The sequence below is a fragment of the Harpia harpyja genome, chromosome 3 (genome assembly GCF_026419915.1).
Source record: "Harpia harpyja isolate bHarHar1 chromosome 3, bHarHar1 primary haplotype, whole genome shotgun sequence".
NCBI classification, from domain to species: domain Eukaryota; kingdom Metazoa; phylum Chordata; class Aves; order Accipitriformes; family Accipitridae; genus Harpia; species Harpia harpyja.
The window spans coordinates 38,777,775-38,798,461 of record NC_068942.1 but is presented as its reverse complement, the minus strand read 5'-3'; the positions used below and the strand labels follow the sequence as shown (position 1 = coordinate 38,798,461).

The window sequence follows — 20,687 nt, the reverse complement described above, 5'->3', positions numbered from 1 at the left end:
CCAAAACTGTTTAGCCAAATGCCTAAACATATCCTCCAACCACACTAATAGTGCTCGGGCACAGCACACTCAGTCTGAGTCAGACTGACAGTGCTTCTAGAATAATTCTGTTTCAGATGTTAAAATTTGTGGATGGATAATGAAAGCACCTCTGCTGACTGCAAGTACATTAGAATAACAGAGCAAAGCACACCACTGCAGACAGTCAGGAGACTAACATTAATCAAGGTGTTCACCTGTATTTTGTATTGAAGCTTCCCAAAACAAACAAAACCACTGAAAACATTAATCAAGCTACTACCAGTGGTTCCTTCATCTTGACAGTACCAGCTCAATTGAGAACTGGTTAGCCTGAGGATTCTTGCTCTTTACTAAGTAATGCTATCTCTTGCACTCATCTTCTGAGCATATCCACTTGTATTAAAGTGCCTTCGTGTGGCAATACTTGAAAGCCTTCTTGAGAATTCATTGTGCCCTATATTTTGACTGAGCAATTTATATTAAAACCATTTCTGCTTCCCTTGCCTGTTCTCTCCCTTCCCTCTTCTCCCCCCTCCTTTTTCCTGAGTAACTCTAGGGTGAGAAAAGAAGCAGTTTTGCATTTCAGTACACTTAATGTAGCCAAGAGGTTTGTTCGTTGCCGCTTTGTACTTTCAGGCAAACGAGAAAATTTAGATTAATAGGTTGTTTATTCTTTTGCGTGTTCCTCAAATCAAAGGCACTGGATTGCATTATTAAAGAAGTTTTTGTGTGGCAGGCTTGGAACTGTCCTTGCTGAGCTGTACATGAAGAAAAACGATTGCTTTTCATCCCCCACTCATTATGCAGACTGGCACAGGAACACTGTTAAATGCGGTATCATGCACTATCACTTAAAGACCTTCCTTCTGTACAGCTGATGTTGGGCTCCAGTTTCGCAGGATGATCTGTCTTGGAACAGACAAGGAAAACCCTACAAATAGAAACACATATGTCCTTATATTTTAAAAATTTAAATATTAACCAGTTTAATAAAGAGAGGTTTTGTTCAGAACACTACTGACTGTCTGCTTCGCTGTGCTCTCAGATCTCTTCACTGGGGATTCTGTTCATTTGTTTCACATCCATTCACTTAGCAATAATGCACAATTAGGCTTTCAGTGATAATCTACTCAGCCAAATTAATGAGGAAAATATTCAACATTATTTTGAGAACAGACCCATAACTGAAGGATCCAGCTAGTGTTGGGTAGCTGACTAAATGCGTGACTCTGTCCTGTGGATGTTCTATACCCAATGGACTTTAGCATATCTCTGGGTCTCTGATTACGTTAGGTACTCTAATTCCCTTGGCATTCTGTGACAGAAGAGTCTCTCTTGACCCAAGGCCTTCTGCTTTGAAAGTGAAAAGTCTGGGGGACGTAATTTAAGAGAAGAGGACAAGATTGTGCCTGTCTTATGTAAGTAAGAGGAAAGAAGTTGCTTTGCCTTATAGGTTCTACTTCAGTTCTAGCTAATGTTCAGAGCAAGAAAGGCAAAACTGCACATTCAGCACTGCAATTCATCATCTTAAGAAATGGGAAGACCTCTCTTGTGTGGCACACACCAGCATCACCAGGTGCACAGTGGGAAGTAAGCAGTGTCACAGTTATTAGACTGGCCGAACTGCTGAACTTGCCTTGTATAATAGTAGGTAGTAGTCTTCTTTGGTCTCAGACCTGGTGCAGGATGGAATAATTGCAATTTTTCTCATTGCATGCTGGGTTCCTGATTTTGTGGTCCCTTTGCCTGAATTAGAACCCTCTTGTTGGTCTGACTGAAACTTAGTTCCTGCACTTCCATTCTCTCTGAAGTACCAGTGCTAGGTTCTGCAAGTCTCCCTAGAGAAAAGTGTTTAAAGAAAACCTTCTATGTAGGCTTGTTTATGAGGTATACTGTCATCTTCCACGTGAGGATCATGGAGAGTTCCTCCAGCCACTTCCATATTTCACTTCTCTATGTTAATTTGCATCTATATCACAGATCACTGGGTTTTCCCTGACAAGTAACCATCCTCTTTCTCCAAGGGATCTTAACCCCTTTTAGGAAATGGGAGTGCCAGTGCTTTGGTTTTTAGGGTTTTGTTTGTTTGTTTTCAATGTCTGCATAGGAAAGTGGTGGTATCTTTTCTACCTGAAACATGCAAATGTACTAGCGTCTTGTAACTGCTGTCCCAGATTTTCAGGGATAGTATCATCTCTGGTCTTTTTATAACTATTCAATTCTCTAGATTGTTCATTCATGCCATTTTTTTCTATTCCCATTAATGCTTGCAGGCCATGACAGCCAAGTTCATAAAAAGATTACAGATCTCTATTTATAATGTTACGTATCAACTTCTAACCTGTTACAAAGTGCTTCAAACATGAATAATTAGACCACTGTATTCTTCTCCTATATTCCCAAGCAGGGGAGGAATTGTGAGTGAATCCCAGACTTCCTATGCGCAGCTAGTGCTGCTTGATGTGTGACAATCTGTGACTCAGCTGAACATTGTCACTTTTTTGAGAAAATCATAAATATCTTTATATATGTCCTGGTTTCAGCTGGGATAGAGTTAACTGTCTTCCTAGTAGCTGGTACAGTGCTATGTTTTGAGTTCAGAGCGAAGAATGTTGATAACACTGATGTTTTCAGTTGTTGCTCAGTAGTGTTTAGACTAATGTCAAGGATTTTTCAGCTTCTCATGCCCAGCCAGTGAGAAAGCTGGAGGGGCACAAGAAGTTGGCACAGGACACAGCCAGGGCACCTGACCCAAACTGGCCAACAGTGTATTCCATACCATGTGACATCCCATCCAGTACAGAAACGGGGAAGTGGGGGGCAGGGATTCGCCGCTCGGGGGACTGGCTGGGTGTTGGTCGGCGGGTGGTGAGCAATTGCACTGCGTATCATTTGTACATTCCAATCCTTTCATTATTGCTGTTGTCATTTTATTAGTGTTATCATTATCATTATTAGTTTCTTCTTTTCTGTTCTATTAAACCGTTCTTATCTCAACCCACGGGTTTTGCTTCTTTTCCCGATTTTCTCCCCCATCCCACTGGGTGGGGGGGAGTGAGTGAGCGGCTGCGTGGTGTTTAGTTGCTGGCTGGGGTTAAACCATGACAATATATTTTATCTTTCTGCTTAATAATTCTGAATACTATTTCACCTGCTTTAATTTTACCCCTTCATTCAATAATTCTTTTTCCTTATAGCTTTTGGACATTTTTGAGTCAGATATGGCTATTTGCTGATATATCATTATCACTAAATACTAATCTTGTTTATGTTGCTGACCAGCAGTATTCACACTTACAAAAATTAAAATACTGGAAAGATGAATAATAAATTACACTTTTTTTACAGAGCATAAGTTTTATCCAGTCAAACTCTTCTGTCCCTATTCCTATTTAGCATCTGACGGCACATTATTGCAGCCACAAACTCCACTCCTGCATCCCCACATATTCCTGCTATACCAGAGACTTTTAGTAGTTGTATAATTTTCTTTTTGTTTCCTAATAGATATAATAGAAAGCATTTTCATTGCTTCCTTTTAAAATCTAGAATAGTTAACATTTTTACTCAGACATTGAAATTAGAATCTAATCTGTCTAGCACTGATAACCTTTCAAATCTACACTGTATTAATGGAAAGGCTTTAGAGTGATACAGACAGCAGTTCAAAAAGAAAAGGAAATCAGGAGAAAAGCTCATTAAATTCCCAAATAATTCACTGATTTGTTATTTCAAACATAAACTGCAAAGCAAGTAGCAATGATCTTCCTTGTGCTGTGGCAGTGGGTGCAGAACTGTGTTTTCTTCATTCAGCAAAGGTCTGTTCTGGTCACAGCTGTGTATACAAAGCTGCAAGTGAAAATGAGATGTACATATAAAGGTTCTCAGTCTATTTCCCTTTGCAGCACTCATCTGTTTGTTATTTACCAAACCCCAGAAAACATCCTCCTAAAAGGAAGGAGCAAAAGTAAATAGTGAGGAGATTTGTTTTTTCCCTTGATAAACATGTCATGTAAAGTGACTTTCCAAATATGTCCCATTTAATGGAGATAATTTAGAAACCTTGAACTTCAGCATTGTTTGTTGTCCACCAGCATAGATCCTCAAGGCCCCTACTCTTCCCGTCAGAGTTTCCGATCCCAGGAGCTGGTAAGTAAAGTCTTGTTTTGGCACATCGACCCAGGTTCTCAAGTCCAGAGAGTCACTCCTATATTTCTCTAATAACTGAGGAGCTGTAATTTGTATTTGTCTGCTGAACATCTTGGAGCTTTTTTGGTGGTGGGATAATTTCTGCTTTCCTTTGGGATCCCCTGTATGTTAATAATTTTATTTAATCTTGAATCTCTTAAGAGCTAGCACTACTAGTTTCAGAGCCCTTAGTACTGCGTGTAGGTGGGGACTTGGAACAGCAACATCTGAAACAGATCCAGACAGGAGATAACTCATGTGAAGGACAGCCAGAAGGATGGATGTTACCTTTAAATGTGGTGTGAAAGTGAGAGGAATATGAATTCATACATTTATATAGCATCCCTTTTTTTACCATCCACTTCACATAGAATACTACTAAAATGCAGCTACATCTGATGTAGTGAGTTTAGATAGAGTTCTTTTTCCAGAAACACCAGGAAGCAATTTTTTTCCCAACAGGGCAGCCTTAAGAAACATTTATAATTGCATGGAGCAAATAGGACCTCAGCTTTTAAGCTCTGCTTTGAAAGATCCAGCACATTTCCTTTGAGTCAAGAACATATGCTGAAATACATTACATTTAAGTACTTCTTAAAGCTATATTGCTCTGTGATTTACACCATCTGATTTTCAGACTTGCTCCATAAGTCTCAACATTGAATGGGAAAAGAAGGGCAAACATTGCAGCAAGTAAAAGGAACATGTGTTTTCGAAGTCTTCAGTGGCTGGAGATGCTTAAAGAGCAGCTTTCATCTTGACTCCCACTCTGAGGATTTATCATACTTGCATTTCCATGATGGTTTTTTTGCTGAACAGTCAGGATATTGTTGCATAGGAGACAAAAAAACCACAAAGAGTACAGTTGTGTTAGAACAATGTAGCTGAGGCCCCAGCTGCTAGGAGAGGTTAATACAGTGTTACTCACTATGGATGGCCTATCTCACTGTTGTCACTAAATGGGTTAGCCAGCAGTAACTGTATTTGAGGTTTTAGGACTCCTGCCATCTTTTATTCCAAGTAAGGACGTTCTACATCTTTTAGAGGTTGTGTTTTGTTTCTTCTTTGCATTGTCTTATCAGTAGCCTACATCACAGCAGCAATCCATCCAGGAGTTTCCACAGAATACTGATCATGCTTCCTTTAGGAGAAGTCATTTGCATATCATATCTGCTCAAAATCATTTGCTCACTATGCTAAGCTATCATCCCACCACTAATCAGTTAAGTGATACTCCTTTTTATTGCTCCTGCCATAAAGATCCTTACAAAGATCCTGAAGAGCCTGACCTCATTATGAGGCTGAAAAAGATTAAACAACTGAACTCTATCTATTTTCAGTTTCTACAAGGCAGGATTACAGTATGGATTCATCTCTACATTTGTCCTCCAGTAGATGGCTTTTTTTTTTCCTTCTAGAAAGCCCTGTGCAGCAATAAGAAAGTGTCCTTTTTCTTTCCGCAACAAGAGTTGCTCTTTTGTCTAGTTTCTTACACTTCCCTGATTACCATAATATATGCATACCATCAGTGTTAGGGCATAATACTGGAGGATTTAGGGCATTTGCCTGAACTTTCCTCCAGCAAAATATTCTTAGCTTGTGGTTCATGGTTTAGCTGTAAAATAGGTGGCATTTAAGTTAAACTTTGACAAAGGTGCATGATGTCCATGAGAAACTTTCAAGATTAATGGAGACCTGAAGAGTTTAGAACTTGCTGGGCTGAAGCTTAAAGAACGTTAAAAAAAAAAAAAAAGCTTTGTTTCATTTTTTAGAAATGAATATTTATGTTAAATTCTTATTAAACATGTATTTCTCCATGTGAAATACAGAGAAAACCAACGTATTTCCTTCTCTCTTCTTCTCAGTCTTTTTCAAAATTATTATTTTTTAGGACACACAGCTCACTAGAGTGTTGTAAGAGTTAAAATCAAGAGACATTACAGAACCTTAGCCAAAAGCATACCCTTAAAAGGGGTAGTTGGATGCCTTGTTGTTTCAGGTTTCTCTTAGTGCATTCATTCTGTTCTGCATTCAGACCAGTTCTGTAGTTGTGGTCATTTATAATCATTAATCTAGCTCATTGATATTGTAATGGGCTCCAAACGTTCTCTGTGGAGCTTACATGCTCCACTGCATTTCCTTCTAAATAACTAATGATGACTTCTTCAGTCTTGTCATTAACCAGATTACCTTCCTCCAGCCAGTTCTCTTACTGATTTGTTTGGTTTGAGGTTTGTTTTCTTCTTAAGTTTTTACACTCATAAAAGAGACTCAGTATCGGTGTGTTTGAGAGCATTTTACATGACTGAACAACACTGCCCAAGCATAGGTCCAGATACTGCAATACTTATTTTTATGAATAGAGGCTTTAACTGTTGACTCAGAGACTTCTAAAAACAATGTCTTTTCCTTTCAGACTGTTTTTCTCAACATTATAATTTGTGAAAGAAAAACGGAGAAAACTAGCCAACAGTCTCGGTGCTTGGGATTATACTGCATAGCCTGTATATAACCCTATATATAAATATACTGTGCAGTAAAGTCAGAGAATGGCCGGGACTATGAATGGCTTTCAGTTCTTGGAAGATTCATGTTTAAGTCAGGTAGTCAAATTGTTCCAGGTGAACACAAGTGCACAGAGAAAGATGGACTAGACCATTCAGTGCTTTGTAGATCACAACCAGCTGCTTGAGTTTCAACCACAGTGAGTTGACTGCTTTGCGTAATTGCATACTGGTGTCACTCTTGGTGGCATGTGGGATTCTCCATTCTTCACAAGCCCAAACTTGTCTCTTTCATGGTTGGGTTCCTGATGGACATGTTTCAGAGAAGCAGTATCAGAGTGCCTGCTGTGATGACAGCTGTCGGTGAAGGTGCAGTTAACTGTTCAAAACTTTGCAGTGGATTATTTAAGAGTCAATGCGGAACAGGGATAGGGGGAGACACACAAGGCTATCCTTCATCGTGATCTAAATTATGCTAAAATGTTTTGTCTCTTCCATGGGGTGTTTGTAGCAACTGCGCTGTTCCTTGAAAGCCTCTTCCAAACCAGTCATTAAAAGAGGAAAGTCCAAAACATTTCCGTTTCATTCATTGTTCTGAGAAGATTGTTGACCGTTGCACTTCATGCTTTTACATACCACGTTGATACCTGATTCTACTGGAACTTTCCTTGGTGTTTCCTGGAAAGGTCAGGCTAGAAAGAACCTGGAAGTCAAGGAGATCACTGATCTGAGATTGCTACAGCAATCTGCAGCATTTCCATAGTTCATTATATGTCCTTAACCTCTACCTCCTTTTCTTTTTAGGCCAGTGTCGTAGCTTTCTTCTGCGCCCTGACCCTGTGTGCATGACACAGATGAGCTGTCTGCCAGCTAACTGTATTTCTTGGGGCTCCCAAAGCAGAAATGAAATACCAAACAGTAACTGAAGACTGTGGGCCTCTCCAGGCCATAGTTCCATTATTGTCACTAGACCTAGTACATATCTGAGGGAGGAGGGGTTGTATGTAAGGTCCTGTATTGCATGAGATGCAGCTGCATACCACCTGCCCATTTACTCTGCCCATCTTGTGATGCATAGCTATGAATTCTTTAGTTGTTTTGAAGATCTTAAGCTTAATGACAACTTGTTTTCTTGAATAGAGGCTGATCCACATCTTGTGTAAAGATTACTGCTGCTGTTCGAGAGCTTGGGCAAATGTTCATGGTCCCCTCCAGTGAAGTGTTGCCGGCATTTCTGTACTTCACTATTAAGATTGCTGTGGGTCCCGTTTCAAGTGGTTGAGCAGTCTGCCCCCCAGATGGCCAGAACTCCAACAGGAATGTTTGCTCCTTATTGTTTACAAGACCAACTAGCTCTGGCATTGGACTGATTATTTTCTCAATGAGTGACTGAAAACTCCTCAAAGCGAGGAAAAATCAACTGTTGAACAAGATAAGATAGAAGCAGTCTAAATCTATTAGTTTACCTATTGCTTGGAAGACCTGCTAGTTACATCTTTAGTGACATTACAGTGAAAGGAAAAAATAGTGTCATAGTCAACACATACAAAGAATGTCAAATGTCACAGTATTTCAGTTATAAATTACTCTCAGTCTGAAATTGTACCTTATTTCTAGCTTTCTAGTTTATCTGTCTTAAGAGCCAGTTTTGTGTTGTGTTGTTTTCATTTGGTTTTGCTATGCCTATATTTGGTAGATTAAGATTAAAGTGCCTCTTATTATCTGATTTCATCTCCCTTGTAGCTACCTACAGACTGAGGATTACCAGGGGTAATCTCTGCTGTTCCACAGGCTTACAATTACCCAAGAATATATACAGTGTATTTATAATTACACTTAACTTCAGATGCTAGGACATTCATAACACTTTTTTACTTGGCTTTTTAATGCTTCTGAAGCATGAGGGGAAGTCATACGCTTTCATACTGTAGTCCACAAAACTAGCCTCTTTGTTTGCTTCAGGCCTATGTCCTTTGAATAAGGCTAAATGTCCTTTTGGATCATACTCAATGAGCCGAGTGTATCTTTCGGATATGTGCTTCAGAATATGCACAGAATTATCTTTGCAAATGTTAAAAGAAAGCTGCATGGAGAAAATTGGGTGTCCATGTAGTAAATAAAGTGTAAGCCACTATTTGGTTGCTGTAGTCAATAACGTACTTGAAAATTTAAACCAGGCTCTTTTGTTTGTCATCTTCTGTCTTCTACTTCTGGAAATACTGACAGAAGTTGTGGCTGCTTCTCCTTTCTTATTGTTTGCTGTTCTTGCACTTCAGGAACTCTGAATTCTTTAAGCTCCAACTTCATTCAAAGTCCCATCCTATAGTTAAAACAAGAAATCTCAGAGTTAACATTGTCTTTAGTGTTGCATTAGGTGTAGTGTTAAGGTTCCCAAAGTAGGTAGAAAGTTCAGACTTGACTCATGTTTCAGGCTGTCTGTGGATTCAGGAATACCACACTGCATCAGTTAAACTCTTCCATTATTGGAATGTTTTCTTTACAACAATGAGAGCTGAGAACTTAGTTTCTAATGAAAGTTTAAATTTTTCAGTTTGTGGATGTGCCATGCTAGCCACATAAACACGCCAGATGATAGCCTTGGACTGTACCTTTGGCACAGCTCATCCTGCCCTGAGTAACATTCACTCAAAGCTGAAGTAATGCTGCCACATGAAACGTTTGATACTGAAGGATAATTATGGGGAATTTGAAAGGGACTAGAGGATGATTAAAGTTTGTATAAAGAGCAAGATTCTGGTTTTTGGATATAAAATTGGAGCAGTTCTGTATAAATTCATTTTTTGTTTTTGTTAATCTGGAAAGTAGTTTATTGATAAAAGGACTCAAGATCGAAGGGCAGAAAAAACACATCACCTAGTGGATTTTACTCTTTAAAAAAACCTTTAGCTCACTCAAAATATGGTGCTACTGGAGCTTTGCCCATAATAAGCCTGCTTTTCAGTGAATTTACTGTTCATATGAACTGTCCAGATTCCCTCCAGAACAAATGAGTTCATTCTTCACATCAGCTGCAGCTGAATCTTTTCCTTCTTACCTGAGTGCCTCAAAACTAGCTTTCTGTTCAACCACAGTGCTAATCCCCTCTAACTGTTCTCTCTTGCAGCACTCCCCCAACAAATCTTTTTAGGTTAGTCTGCTTAGCTCTCCTCTGTAATTGTCCTGAGTCTGACACAGGTTGTTCCAGGCAAATCTCACTAAATCTCTCTGTCACTCTTTGCTTTTTCTCATCGTAAGCTAGGTCTTTCTACCTGTTGTCAACAGGAGCCACCTAAGTCTGCTGTTTGCAGCCATGCTCCTTTTATAGAGTGCAAAACATCTCGTTTGTGAAGACAACTTGCCTCGAGCAGCACCCTTACGTCTGGCAGGATTTTGCTAGTATTCTCATAGGTCAGGAGAGGCAATCCAGGGAGCAGCCAGTGCTGCAGGTACCCTCCTGGAAGAACCCCTCACAAAGCCAAACTCTAGCAACTCTGCATCCTTCAGTTACCCTGTCTGCTTTTGCTGTCATGTCAGACACAAAGTCTTCTGGGGTCCTTTCCTGAGGATGCCCTGGGATCCCTTCTGGGAGGACCTGAACGGTGTCAGTAGAAAGAGTAGATGGGATTTGTGAGTAACATGAACTCATCTGCCTGCTTGGATAGTAAGGATGCCAAAAGTTCTGTCTTAAGAGTGTGTCTGATAACAGAGTGTTCACAAACCGTCTTAGCAGGTATGGTGCAAGTACAGCCAGTAAAGCTGAACCTACTTTTAATTAGGAGGATCATTAATCCTATGACAATGCCTTGCATACATCCTGGGCTTTAAGAATTAAAACATCTTAAGCAGGGAATTACCTGAGCCTATCTAACAGTTTATCTCTGCTGAGGAGGGGAGGTTCTGCTCTCCTTCTCCACCTTCTTCTCTCTTCCCTGCACCTGGCCATGCTCTTACACAACTTGCTTTGCATGAGCTTTCATCAGATATTTGTGAGAGTCAGTTCAATTCACTAGCCCCGGAAAAAAGTTGAATTTTCTTAGCAAGGGGCCTGCTGAGTGCTAGAGCTGGTACAAGGGGTGGTTCAGAACCACATGGCCAGCAGCAAGTGAGGGGAAAGGAAAGAAGAGAGAAAGGAGACCTGCCCCTTTCAGCAGGGGTAAGGTTTTAGATTGGCTTAGCTGCTTGTTGGACTTCACCATCAGGAAGGCAGAGATAATGCATCCAGTTATTAAAACTAAGAAAATACTTTTTTTTTTAATTAGTATCTAATGAGATTGAGCCAGATATTGGTACAAAGCCACATAGTCTTTTAAAGCTACTTATGTCCAAGACTCCATGTAAAGCACAGATGCTTATGTTGATCCATGAAACAGATTTGACCATTACCCTCTTTAAACTATTCACTAGAAAACCTTCCTTTAAAAAATTAAGCTGGTTTTGAGCTAACCTGGCAGAAATCTTTGGCTTCTAGTACGTTTTCCTGTCACTTAAAAGTAGCAGGTGGGTCTCTCTCAGTTTTCTTCTGATTTTCCTATGCTCTTAGGACAATTTGCTACTGATTGTGGGAGCTGTCTGTACACTTCAAGAGCAGAATGAATCCTGCTATACATGTCTTACATGAACATGCTTATACAACTGCAGGGGAAAGTGTGAGAGTGCTTATTCTTTATTGTTTAGTTTAGTTTTATTTAACCTTCCATCTCAAATTATGGGGATAATTACGTGACCTGTTGTTTTGCTTTTTGTTTGTTTGAAAAATAAGGAAAATCAATTTTTAAAATTAGACAAATGCACATTCTGGATCTGGTTTCTGTTTATTTTATATCTCTTCTTGTCAGTGGAAAAAGCTAATTAGTCAAAGAAGCAGCCCTTGAATGTTTTTGTTTCTTATTTAAACAACTATTCTCTCAAGTAACAGGAACAGATTTTTTTCATGATAGGTCATAAAATCTCTCAGTGCAAAATTTTATAAAAGATTAATTGAAAAGGAAGAAAACATTTTTATTTTTTAGAGTAGAAAGTGTTACGAGGAAGAAATGGGGTTTTTACACAGCTGTATATTGCTGTTTAGGTCCTACGCATGGATTAATTTTCCTAGAATTCTTCATTTTCTGTTTGTTATTAGCACTAGTTATATAGAGGAAATTGGGCTATAGGTATCTTGTGACTAAGGCATGTGCAGAACATAGCCTATTAGCCAGATGTGACTTGTGAAGTTGCAGTATTATCAATACTCATGTTTATATTCAGTTTTTTGTAACATCGCCACTCCTATAGACAGCACAAGAACACCTAGACTTTTATTTTTAGGGGCTTTTGTTTGGTTTTCCACTTTTCTACAAGGTTGCAAGCTTGCATGGGTATAGAGAGAATCCTATGGATGTGTTACTTATACCAGAAACATAAAAAACTAAAGGCCAGGAAAGACTCTCCCAACACTTAAAAAAATTTATTATTTATTAGGCTGTTCTCTGTTATATTTCCAGGAAGACTGATTTACAGCTCTATGACTGTCTGACTCTTGAATGACTTCATGAGTGTGGTAGAAAAGAAACCTGTGGAAATTGTGTGTCCTACCATAATCCAAAGGGAAAGGCTACATTGCCCAGGGCTCCAGCCTGCTTGGATAGTGGTTGTACATGAAAGATGATGGGAATAGGGAACTTTAATGTATATTCATCAAGGCAATCCTTGTGTTTCTGGGAAGTTACTAATGTGACTTTTTGGGGCAGATTTCATACACCAACCGCAGTAAATATTCTCCTACTGCTTTGGGCATATTTATAGCTGTCACAGTGTTGTGACAGCATTGTAGATAGCTACTTCTTGTGCTGAAAGCAGCCTAGATACAGCAGCGATGACTGCAATTCAGGCTAAGTCCTAAGTATTTATTGGCTTCCTGGGCAGATTTTACAGCCTTCACTGAGCTCCATGCTTCTGTGGCTAGGCTGCTGTTGGTATGAAAGATAACTAGTTTAAAGATAGCTCAGGTGTGTCTACACTTCACTCACGACACTGACAGCCGCATAAACACATCATTTAGCATTCGTAGAGTTTGCATCACTTCGGGTCAGGTGCCATCTGTCAGCCACATACAAGCCAGAAATGAAGCTGGTTAAAAACAATATGTGTTTTAAAAGCCAGGGAAATATGAAGCAGCTGCCTTTATGTTTCTCAAAGGTAGGTCATTTTTATCCAGAAAGCGGTGTTTGTTTTCTAAGATTGTACCACATGGACAAACTTCTTTCTCCACTATGCCTCTGAAACATGAGGAAGAGTCTGCCTCAGGCACTAAAAGACAATAAACTACTCACAGACAGTGAGATCTGTAGGGAAGAGTCTGGATTTTGCAAGTGGCACAGTAGCAGCAGCAGTACAGGCTGGGCAGGAGTTTGAAGACCAGTACAGCAAAAATTATGACTGAACAGTTAAAGTACTTCCAGTGCAATATACCATACCACTTCACTTTTCTGTACTTATTCTATTAAGCCTCCCAGCTCCTTCTTAGTGTACTGCTGTTTTAAAATCACTTTGGAATTTGTTATTAGCTGCTTTGCAGTGGAAGAGCAAAGCGTTATGTTCAGCTGTAAATGAACATGGTTAACATGCAGATTGCAATCTCTCTCCATTCTTAAGCACATGGTATGACCTGAGTTTGTTCCACTGCGAGAGCATGGTAATGTGCATATAGCTCACTGCCCTGTGCTTTTGGGGGTCAGATTTAAACTCTCCGTGATTTACTTCATTTGTTACTGGAATTTGAGATCCAGTAATTTGTGGTAGCAACCAAAGTAGCAGTTGTGGATTCCAGTTTTCACTCATTCTGACTGGTACCTTCCTTCTTTTCTTTCTTTCTTCATCATGCAGCATTGAACACTATTTACTCAGCTGTGGCTTGGAGACAGGAAGGAGCAATGTGGTCACACACCAAAACTGCCCTTGTTTATTCCAAGCAGCTCTTGGCAGACAATATGGTGCATGGGCAAATGTAATTTTCTGCATGGTCTTCACTGACCTTGCTGTAGGGAATAGGAAAATAGGCATCACAGCAAACTGTAGACACCTCCTAAGGTCTGTGGTGATCCCCCTTCCCGTGTAATAGGTACCCATCTGTAGTCTGAGAGATTGATATGATTTATTGGTTGGGCGCCTGGGGTGTCTATAGGCTGAGTTGTGTTACAGCCTAAAAGAGTCTGCCTGCATACCTCAGTGACTAATTTGGTGCCGTTTCTCCAGGCATAAGAAGCAAAGGGCTTCTTTCTTTAGAGAAGGAACTTCTCTGCACTGCTTCAGCTTTGGGTGCAGTTCCCATCTAAATAGACCATTTGCTCAAAGACTGAAACCGTAATTAATTCCACTTTTATTGAAAATGAAATTCACCCTCTGATGTGCTTGTTGGAGAGGATCTCTGCCACCCTTTCCCAAAGTCTTTTTGAGCAGACTTCTGCTTTTGTTCTCTGTTGTTTCGTTGTTTTGTGATGGAGGAGTAAGGATGATGCTGTGACTTGGTATGAAGAGGGAGGAGAAAAAGACAGCGTAAATTATTATAAGTTTTAAAAGTATGTTATTTCCAGCAAGTAAGAGATTTATGCCTCAAAACTAATGCTTGCTTAGGGCCCAGTTATCGTCTCAAGCTGCTTTTGTCTAGCAACCTGACAGGGACTGCAAACAAAGTGCAACTTTCTCAGGAAACCTCATCCTTCAGAAAAACCCTTAAACTCCTTCACCTTCAGGGGGAGAAGAGAGGAGGCTAAGATTCATTATTAATGAAAAGGGGCTTCGCTGATGAAAGTGAGCAGATTATCCTCCTAGAGCCCATCTGTTCTGAATGCATGAGGGATGCTTTGTACGCTGCTGGACATGACATTGTGAAAATCCAAAGGGGATCAAAGCAGAGCAACAGATATGACTGGGCTAGGTAGGGAGGGACGTAGAGGGCAAGATAAACAGATTTAAATTTAAATAAATATAGTTAAATAGATTAAACAAGATACAGTATGAAGAAAGGGTTATTATAATGATCTGTTGACAAATGAAAGGAAAAAAATAACGGAGAGCAGGAGGTATAAGGATGCATAAATAGGAATTTGAACTTCAGCAAAAAAAAAATGTAAATTGAGTATTGCATAAAGCTTCCAAATGGTGTGACTCATTCTGACCAACATGTAGACTTTTTGGACAAAGATTGGAAGTTTGATGCCCAGCATTATTCAAAGCTAGATTTAGAAAGCTTTGAAGAGTAGTTGTAAGAGGTCCATACTGTCCTCTTCAATTATGAGAAAGCGTCTGTTTCAAAAGAGCCGTTCTATGCCCAACTTCTCTGTTTTCCTGTAACCTGCTTCCTATGCTGAGCCTGTTGAAGATGATTTTATGGAACTTGCATGTACCTTACACGATCAGATAGTTTTCTTAAGAACTTAGGACCAAAATCTCTACTGCTGTAAATGACTGTTGGTCTAACAAAATTACAGAGAAGATGTTCTTTCCTCTTCACTCCTCATGTAGTGTCATGAAAGAGAAATAGTGAGCTGAAAATTCAGTTAAAAATACACATCTTCCTGCTCATCATAACTGGGACTTTTTCAATAATATCCTTTTGCAGTTATACATAAAACTTGGTGATACTTTCCTTGATGACATTCAAGGAACTGATTAGCTAACATTGCAGGAGAAAACCCCACCATTCCACTGGATACCATCATTAACCCAAGCGGAGATACACTGACTGAAGGACTAAGGTCTTCTATATCTGCAATAGAGAGCAGCCTCTGATTTGTGTTTTAGTAAGAAATGACAAAAAAAGTTACAGATGCCCTCCCAGACATCCGTAATTTCAGTGCAGTCACAGAAATTTAATTCAGCTCAGCATTCAATTTTTGGAAGAAGAGAGATTCTGATGTATTTATCCCTACAGTAGAATAGGTTGCACAAATCCCTGCAATGATATTGTAGTTCTGCACAGGCTGGGACTTCCTTGTGTTATAGCAGTTTTCTGACTGCAGGGTTGGCTCTTCCAGACAGAGCAAAATCACCTTTTCATAGCATGACCGGAAAACTAAGGTCCTCCCAAGAGCAGTGCAAAGTATAGTACCCTAGAGAGTGTCTATAATGGATGTCAAAGAGTCTGACAAAAGTGGTTTTCAGCTATAGGGTTTCCTCAACTGAAAAGAAAAATAGTAGCACTCTCCTCTCTTTCCTCCGCTTCCCTGGCTAATAATGTAGGTAAAGGACAGGTCTATAACTTGATTTTGGTGACAGTCCTCCTGCAGTATTTCTTTAGTCAGCATTGAAAATATTAGTTTGGCTGGGTTGGATATCGCAGTGAAATGTTCCTTTGATACTGCATACCTGCCTCTTGAAACATCTGACAAAGGCGTAACATCTTCCCTTTCTCTCGCTTTTGTCAAACTGCCAGGCTTTAAGGAGTTGTGGAGCTATGGAGAAGTTGTGGCTATCATCTTGGACAAGGTTGATTATTTGGATGGGAGCCTAAAGAAGGCTAAGTTGCGTCTGTAGCAAAAGAACTCATGCTCTGTACCTCAGTCCTAATGGCTGTGCCCTTTGGATCCCCTCCCTGCCTACTGCTTGGCTCTACTTCCACCCCTGGCACTTTCTTCCATACTTTGCATTCTTCTGTGTATAGAAGTACTGCAAAATTGCTGCTGTTCAGCTAGTCTTCTCCTTAACTCCAGTCCACAGTCTTTTGGACTATGAACATACAATCATATAGGGCTTTTTGACATCGGTATGTTTCCATTCCCTTGGGATCCTATAAGCTTCCCTAAAAGTCACCTCTTTTAGGCTCTTTCTGCTGAACCACAGAAGCCTTTCTTGACCAATCTTTCACAAAGCTGCTCTCTTAAAACATGAATAATTTGATTGGTTTTCTTGTGTTTTTTGGATCTTCGTTCTGCGCTTCCTATAATACAGTGACCAGATTTGTACACGTTATTCCAAAAGAGACCATCCAGCTGCCTTACCAAATCCTAAAGTAATAACGTCTGTGGTTTATACTCTGTAGCCTTCCATACACAACCCAAAAACCTTGTTTGCCTTTGTTACTGCTGCCAGATGTTCTGTGGATGGTTTTCAGGCGTATTGTGGTGAATGTCACCATTGCCAGTGAATTTCAGCAAATTTAAGCAACTTTGAAATGATTCTTTTTTCCACATGGTTATATTCAAGTCAAACCAAACTGTGTTCTCACTTGAAACTGCCCTCTTTTGGTTACCTCTTTTTCACACTGAATCACTACCTCTCACCAGTTTCTGTGCAGGATTCTCTCCAATCACTACCTGTTACCAGTTTCTCTGCAGGAGCTTCTTCAGTAGGATTTCCCCTTTATCAGGCCTCTTTCTGATTGTCTTTGCTGGAAACTCCATCTGAAGAGCCCAGCTCTGAGGGTCTAGGGAGCAGTTACATTGTCATTAGTACCCAGTCTACTTGAATTGACAGTAGAAGGGAATATGAGGTTTTTTTCCTAGAGAGGAAGCAAGGGGAGGGAACAGCCTGTAAAAGAATTACAATGTTCTCACCTCTCTTTTCCTGCAGATTTGCTGACAGCACAGGAATACCACTGCCTGCTGCAGCTGCTCTGCCCTGACTTCCCAATGGAACTCACTCAGAAAGCAGCAAGGTGGGTCCTCATCCTCTCTTTTAAGGCAAGATCAGTCCTACACTTATGGGCTTAGGAATTAGATCTGTGGGTAAAGGTATGGACAAGGACTTAATCTTTTAAGATTTTGTGGAAAAGAGATACCATGTTTTGAGGTTAAGAACAGGGTGTTTTTCTAGCGATGAGAAGGAGTGTATATTTAAGATATACAGGGGCTGAAATACCAGTGCGGAATGCCGCTGCTGGCTCTACATTCAGAAGATGAGTTGCATATAAAAGAATGTTAGCCAATGTGTTTTTAACTGACATGATTTTAAACTTTATTTCAGATACTCTTTACCATCTTTAAAATGTGTTCCCCCTTGCCTCAGCTTCCTATGGTTGATCATGTTTAAAAGGTACTAAGCTCTGAAGGATTGCCAGTGTTTTAAAGTATGTTAGCTAAGAACATGATAGCTAATCTGTTTGAAATTTTATTTTCATCTAGACAAGGCCTAAAGCAGATAGATGGCTCAGGGCACTGATAATGTGATACAGAATTTTTTAGTGATAGTGCTTGCTGGTTCCAGTCCAGCCCAGGCAGTTGATTATTAACTATCTGATAGTGAAAATGTAATAAGTATATGCATCTGTTGGGGTGAGGGTCAGTTCAGTTCTCAGTAGGAGTGCGCGCACACACACATATATAATCACAGCAAGGTTACTGAATAAATGCTCTCATTTCTAGCCATCTCAGCAGAGGGGGCATGGAAATCTAACTTTATTCGTGGACCTAGTTATGACATTTGGAAACAGGATCCTGACACATGATCAGGGTATTAGCTGCTGCCTATGTTGTTCATGGCCTAAATAATGAAAAAGTCCTCATTTTCTACTTGTCATTCTGTTATCTTTCTTTAGCATTGGAGTCCCATGAAAATTATATTAAGAAAGAAAAGTGGAGAAGAGAAGTGTTATCCATCTGCTGGTACTTCCACTTGGCTGATTCTCTGAATTCTTCCCTGGCTCCTATATGCTGCTATCCGAATTGAACTGCAGCTAAAGCTGTGTTGGTCCAATTAAAACTAAAAGTTGAGCACCACTTTCCCCTCTAGCTCTTCAGTGGGCCTTTGGGGCTCCAGAAGGTACAGCTGCTTGGCCTCCAATGCCAGACTAAGTAAGAATGCTAACCCTGTAGCAGGGATGTATCTGCTGCTTCCTTTCATGGATGTACACAAGCACCAGTCCCATGAGCTGGTGTGTATTTCATAGGGTTCCAGCTGAGCTGAACGGGAATTTGTGATGGTGCATGAAAGGAGACTTCAGCATATCTACACATGTTATGATGTTTGTGTCAAGGAATTTAATCCACAAGGCTGTTGTGAACTAGAGGCCCCATTCAGGGGCCCGCTGCACTGTTGTGCTTGTGCCGTAGAGACAGACAAGCCGGCTTTGGGAGCAGGTGTTGGAGAGAAATGAGATCTCTGTCAGAGGCACCCAGGCTCAGGTGGGGATGACCTCACTCCTACTTTTGGCTGGCTAGAGATTTACTTACACATTGCTATTATTCTGTTACAAGCTAATCTAGTAGGAACAATTTTAATAAAACTTGTCGTATTTCTAAACCGTCTTTCTCTTCCCTTCCAACTGTTGCTTGCTCTCTTGTCCTTTTTCTTGTCTACGCTTCCCATTGTCCTGCTTGGTCTCTGCCAGTTAGAAAGGTGAACTCTGCAGGCTGTCTTCCAGCACCAGTTGATTGAGTCCTTGCAAAGCATGAATGTCACATGCAAACCTACTGACATTGTTCCTCCTTCAGTCTGCACACCCCCAATGGTTTTGTTGCTAATTTGCTTGGGAAAGGAATTAAATAAAGTAGCGGCAGGAATAGCCACAGCATTCACTGATACAGCCAGGACCTGTGTAATTATTGGCGCTCTTGGGAAGAGAGCAGTTGTAGTTGTAGTCTCAGTGCTGCATGACTGGGATGATCTCACAGCACGGTGCACTCTGCTCGTCCAGGAGCTGTTGCTATGCACTGATAACAAACACTGGGAATAAGATCAGGAAATGTCAGAGCAGAAGAACAGAGGCTACAACTTTATAGGTTTTATTTGCATGACACCAGAGCGCTCCATTTTTCTGTTCCTGGTGCTACACAAATACAGAAGTCATACAAATACAGAAGTCATACCCAAAAAAGAACCAGGCTATCTGTGTCTGAGATTTCTTGGATGTTTTTTTTCTTCAAAGGGCTATAGCCATTAGCAGATTGAAGATTTTAATCTACAGGGATACCTTTGATCTTCAGAGACACCTTTTGGCTTTCTGAATCTCGAAATTGCAGAAGGACAGAAAATGAAGGGATTTTTCTAGTTTGATGCCATGATTTCAAGATCTGTACCTGAGCAATGACTATTCTTTTGTAATAGAAACACAGGGAACTCGCTGCCCACATTTGAGTAGCGAGAGCTGAGTAGTTCACAGCTCCTATGCTGTTTTATGTGGTATGGGAGCTCATGTTGCACTGACCAGTGCTAATGGAAGTGGGGCTTGCAAGTCTGTACCCTTGTTGTTAAAAGATTGCCTGAGAGTGCAGATCTTGCCCTTTTTGTGTGTTCTGCTTGTTTTTGCCTCCATATATCAGTAAACAAACCAAGTCCCTGAAGACTCATTTGAGCCAGCCTGGCCTTAAGACAGATTGTGTCAGTTAGCCTTTAATGGTAGCAGAGAACAGTAAAAGTCCTTTCAACTTTCCTGGCCTAGAGTTTGTCCTGGGGACATCCTGTCTAGTCTGGGTTTCTGAGATTTTAACCACAATTGGTAGATCATAAAGTTTCCCCATTGGCACAGTAGCAAGGCTTTCCTGCCAGCCAAACCCACTTGAACCCTGAAAGACCACTACACCCTTTACCAGAGTCCTTCAAGTGTAGGCATCTTTCTTCAGTCCTTTCCAAAGTTTCTCCTTGATTTTCATTATTCATTGAGTGCCGACTACTAACTTTGTAAATATGTCTGTACCCCTGAGGGCTTAAAGTCTAATTTGGACAAGAAAGAATGAATAAAGAATCCCTTGAAATATCAGCTACCTGATGAACTCTTTTCAGTTGCAGTTCAGACTTTCAGATTTCATCCTCAGTTTTGGTCCTGCTGTCTGGGTTACAGTCCATGGCTAGGATTCTCTCCTCACCAGATACTTCAGGGAAGAGGTGCAGATATGTTGCATATGATGCTTTCCCAGCTTCTCTGACTGCTCAGTCAGCTGGCTGTGTGGGGAAATAGCCAGCTGCAGTCAATCTCCTCATAAATTATTGTATTGGATTTAAAGACTTCTCAACATTTCCGGAGTGCAGACTCCTGGGCCAAGTGGAGTCAGTAACCCAGCA

The 20,687-nt window shown here is 40.4% G+C and overlaps 2 protein-coding genes across 3 annotated transcripts in view; one reads left to right on the top strand and one right to left on the bottom strand.

The window, feature by feature from the left end:
• The window catches only part of CSTPP1 (centriolar satellite-associated tubulin polyglutamylase complex regulator 1), an 87,860-nt gene that overhangs the window by 55,082 nt on the left and 12,091 nt on the right, over positions 1-20,687 (top strand). For both annotated transcript variants that reach the window (XM_052782018.1, XM_052782019.1), the window contains one exon: positions 17,262-17,346. In XM_052782018.1, coding sequence (XP_052637978.1) covers positions 17,262-17,346 — 85 coding nt within the window. The remainder of the gene's footprint in view (positions 1-17,261; positions 17,347-20,687) is intronic.
• Positions 12,759-20,687, bottom strand: part of ARFGAP2 (ADP ribosylation factor GTPase activating protein 2) — a 31,230-nt gene continuing 23,301 nt past the window's right edge. Inside the window, exon 18 of the transcript XR_008234416.1 lies at positions 12,759-12,779. The gene's annotated coding sequence lies outside the window, so the exon portion shown is untranslated. The remainder of the gene's footprint in view (positions 12,780-20,687) is intronic.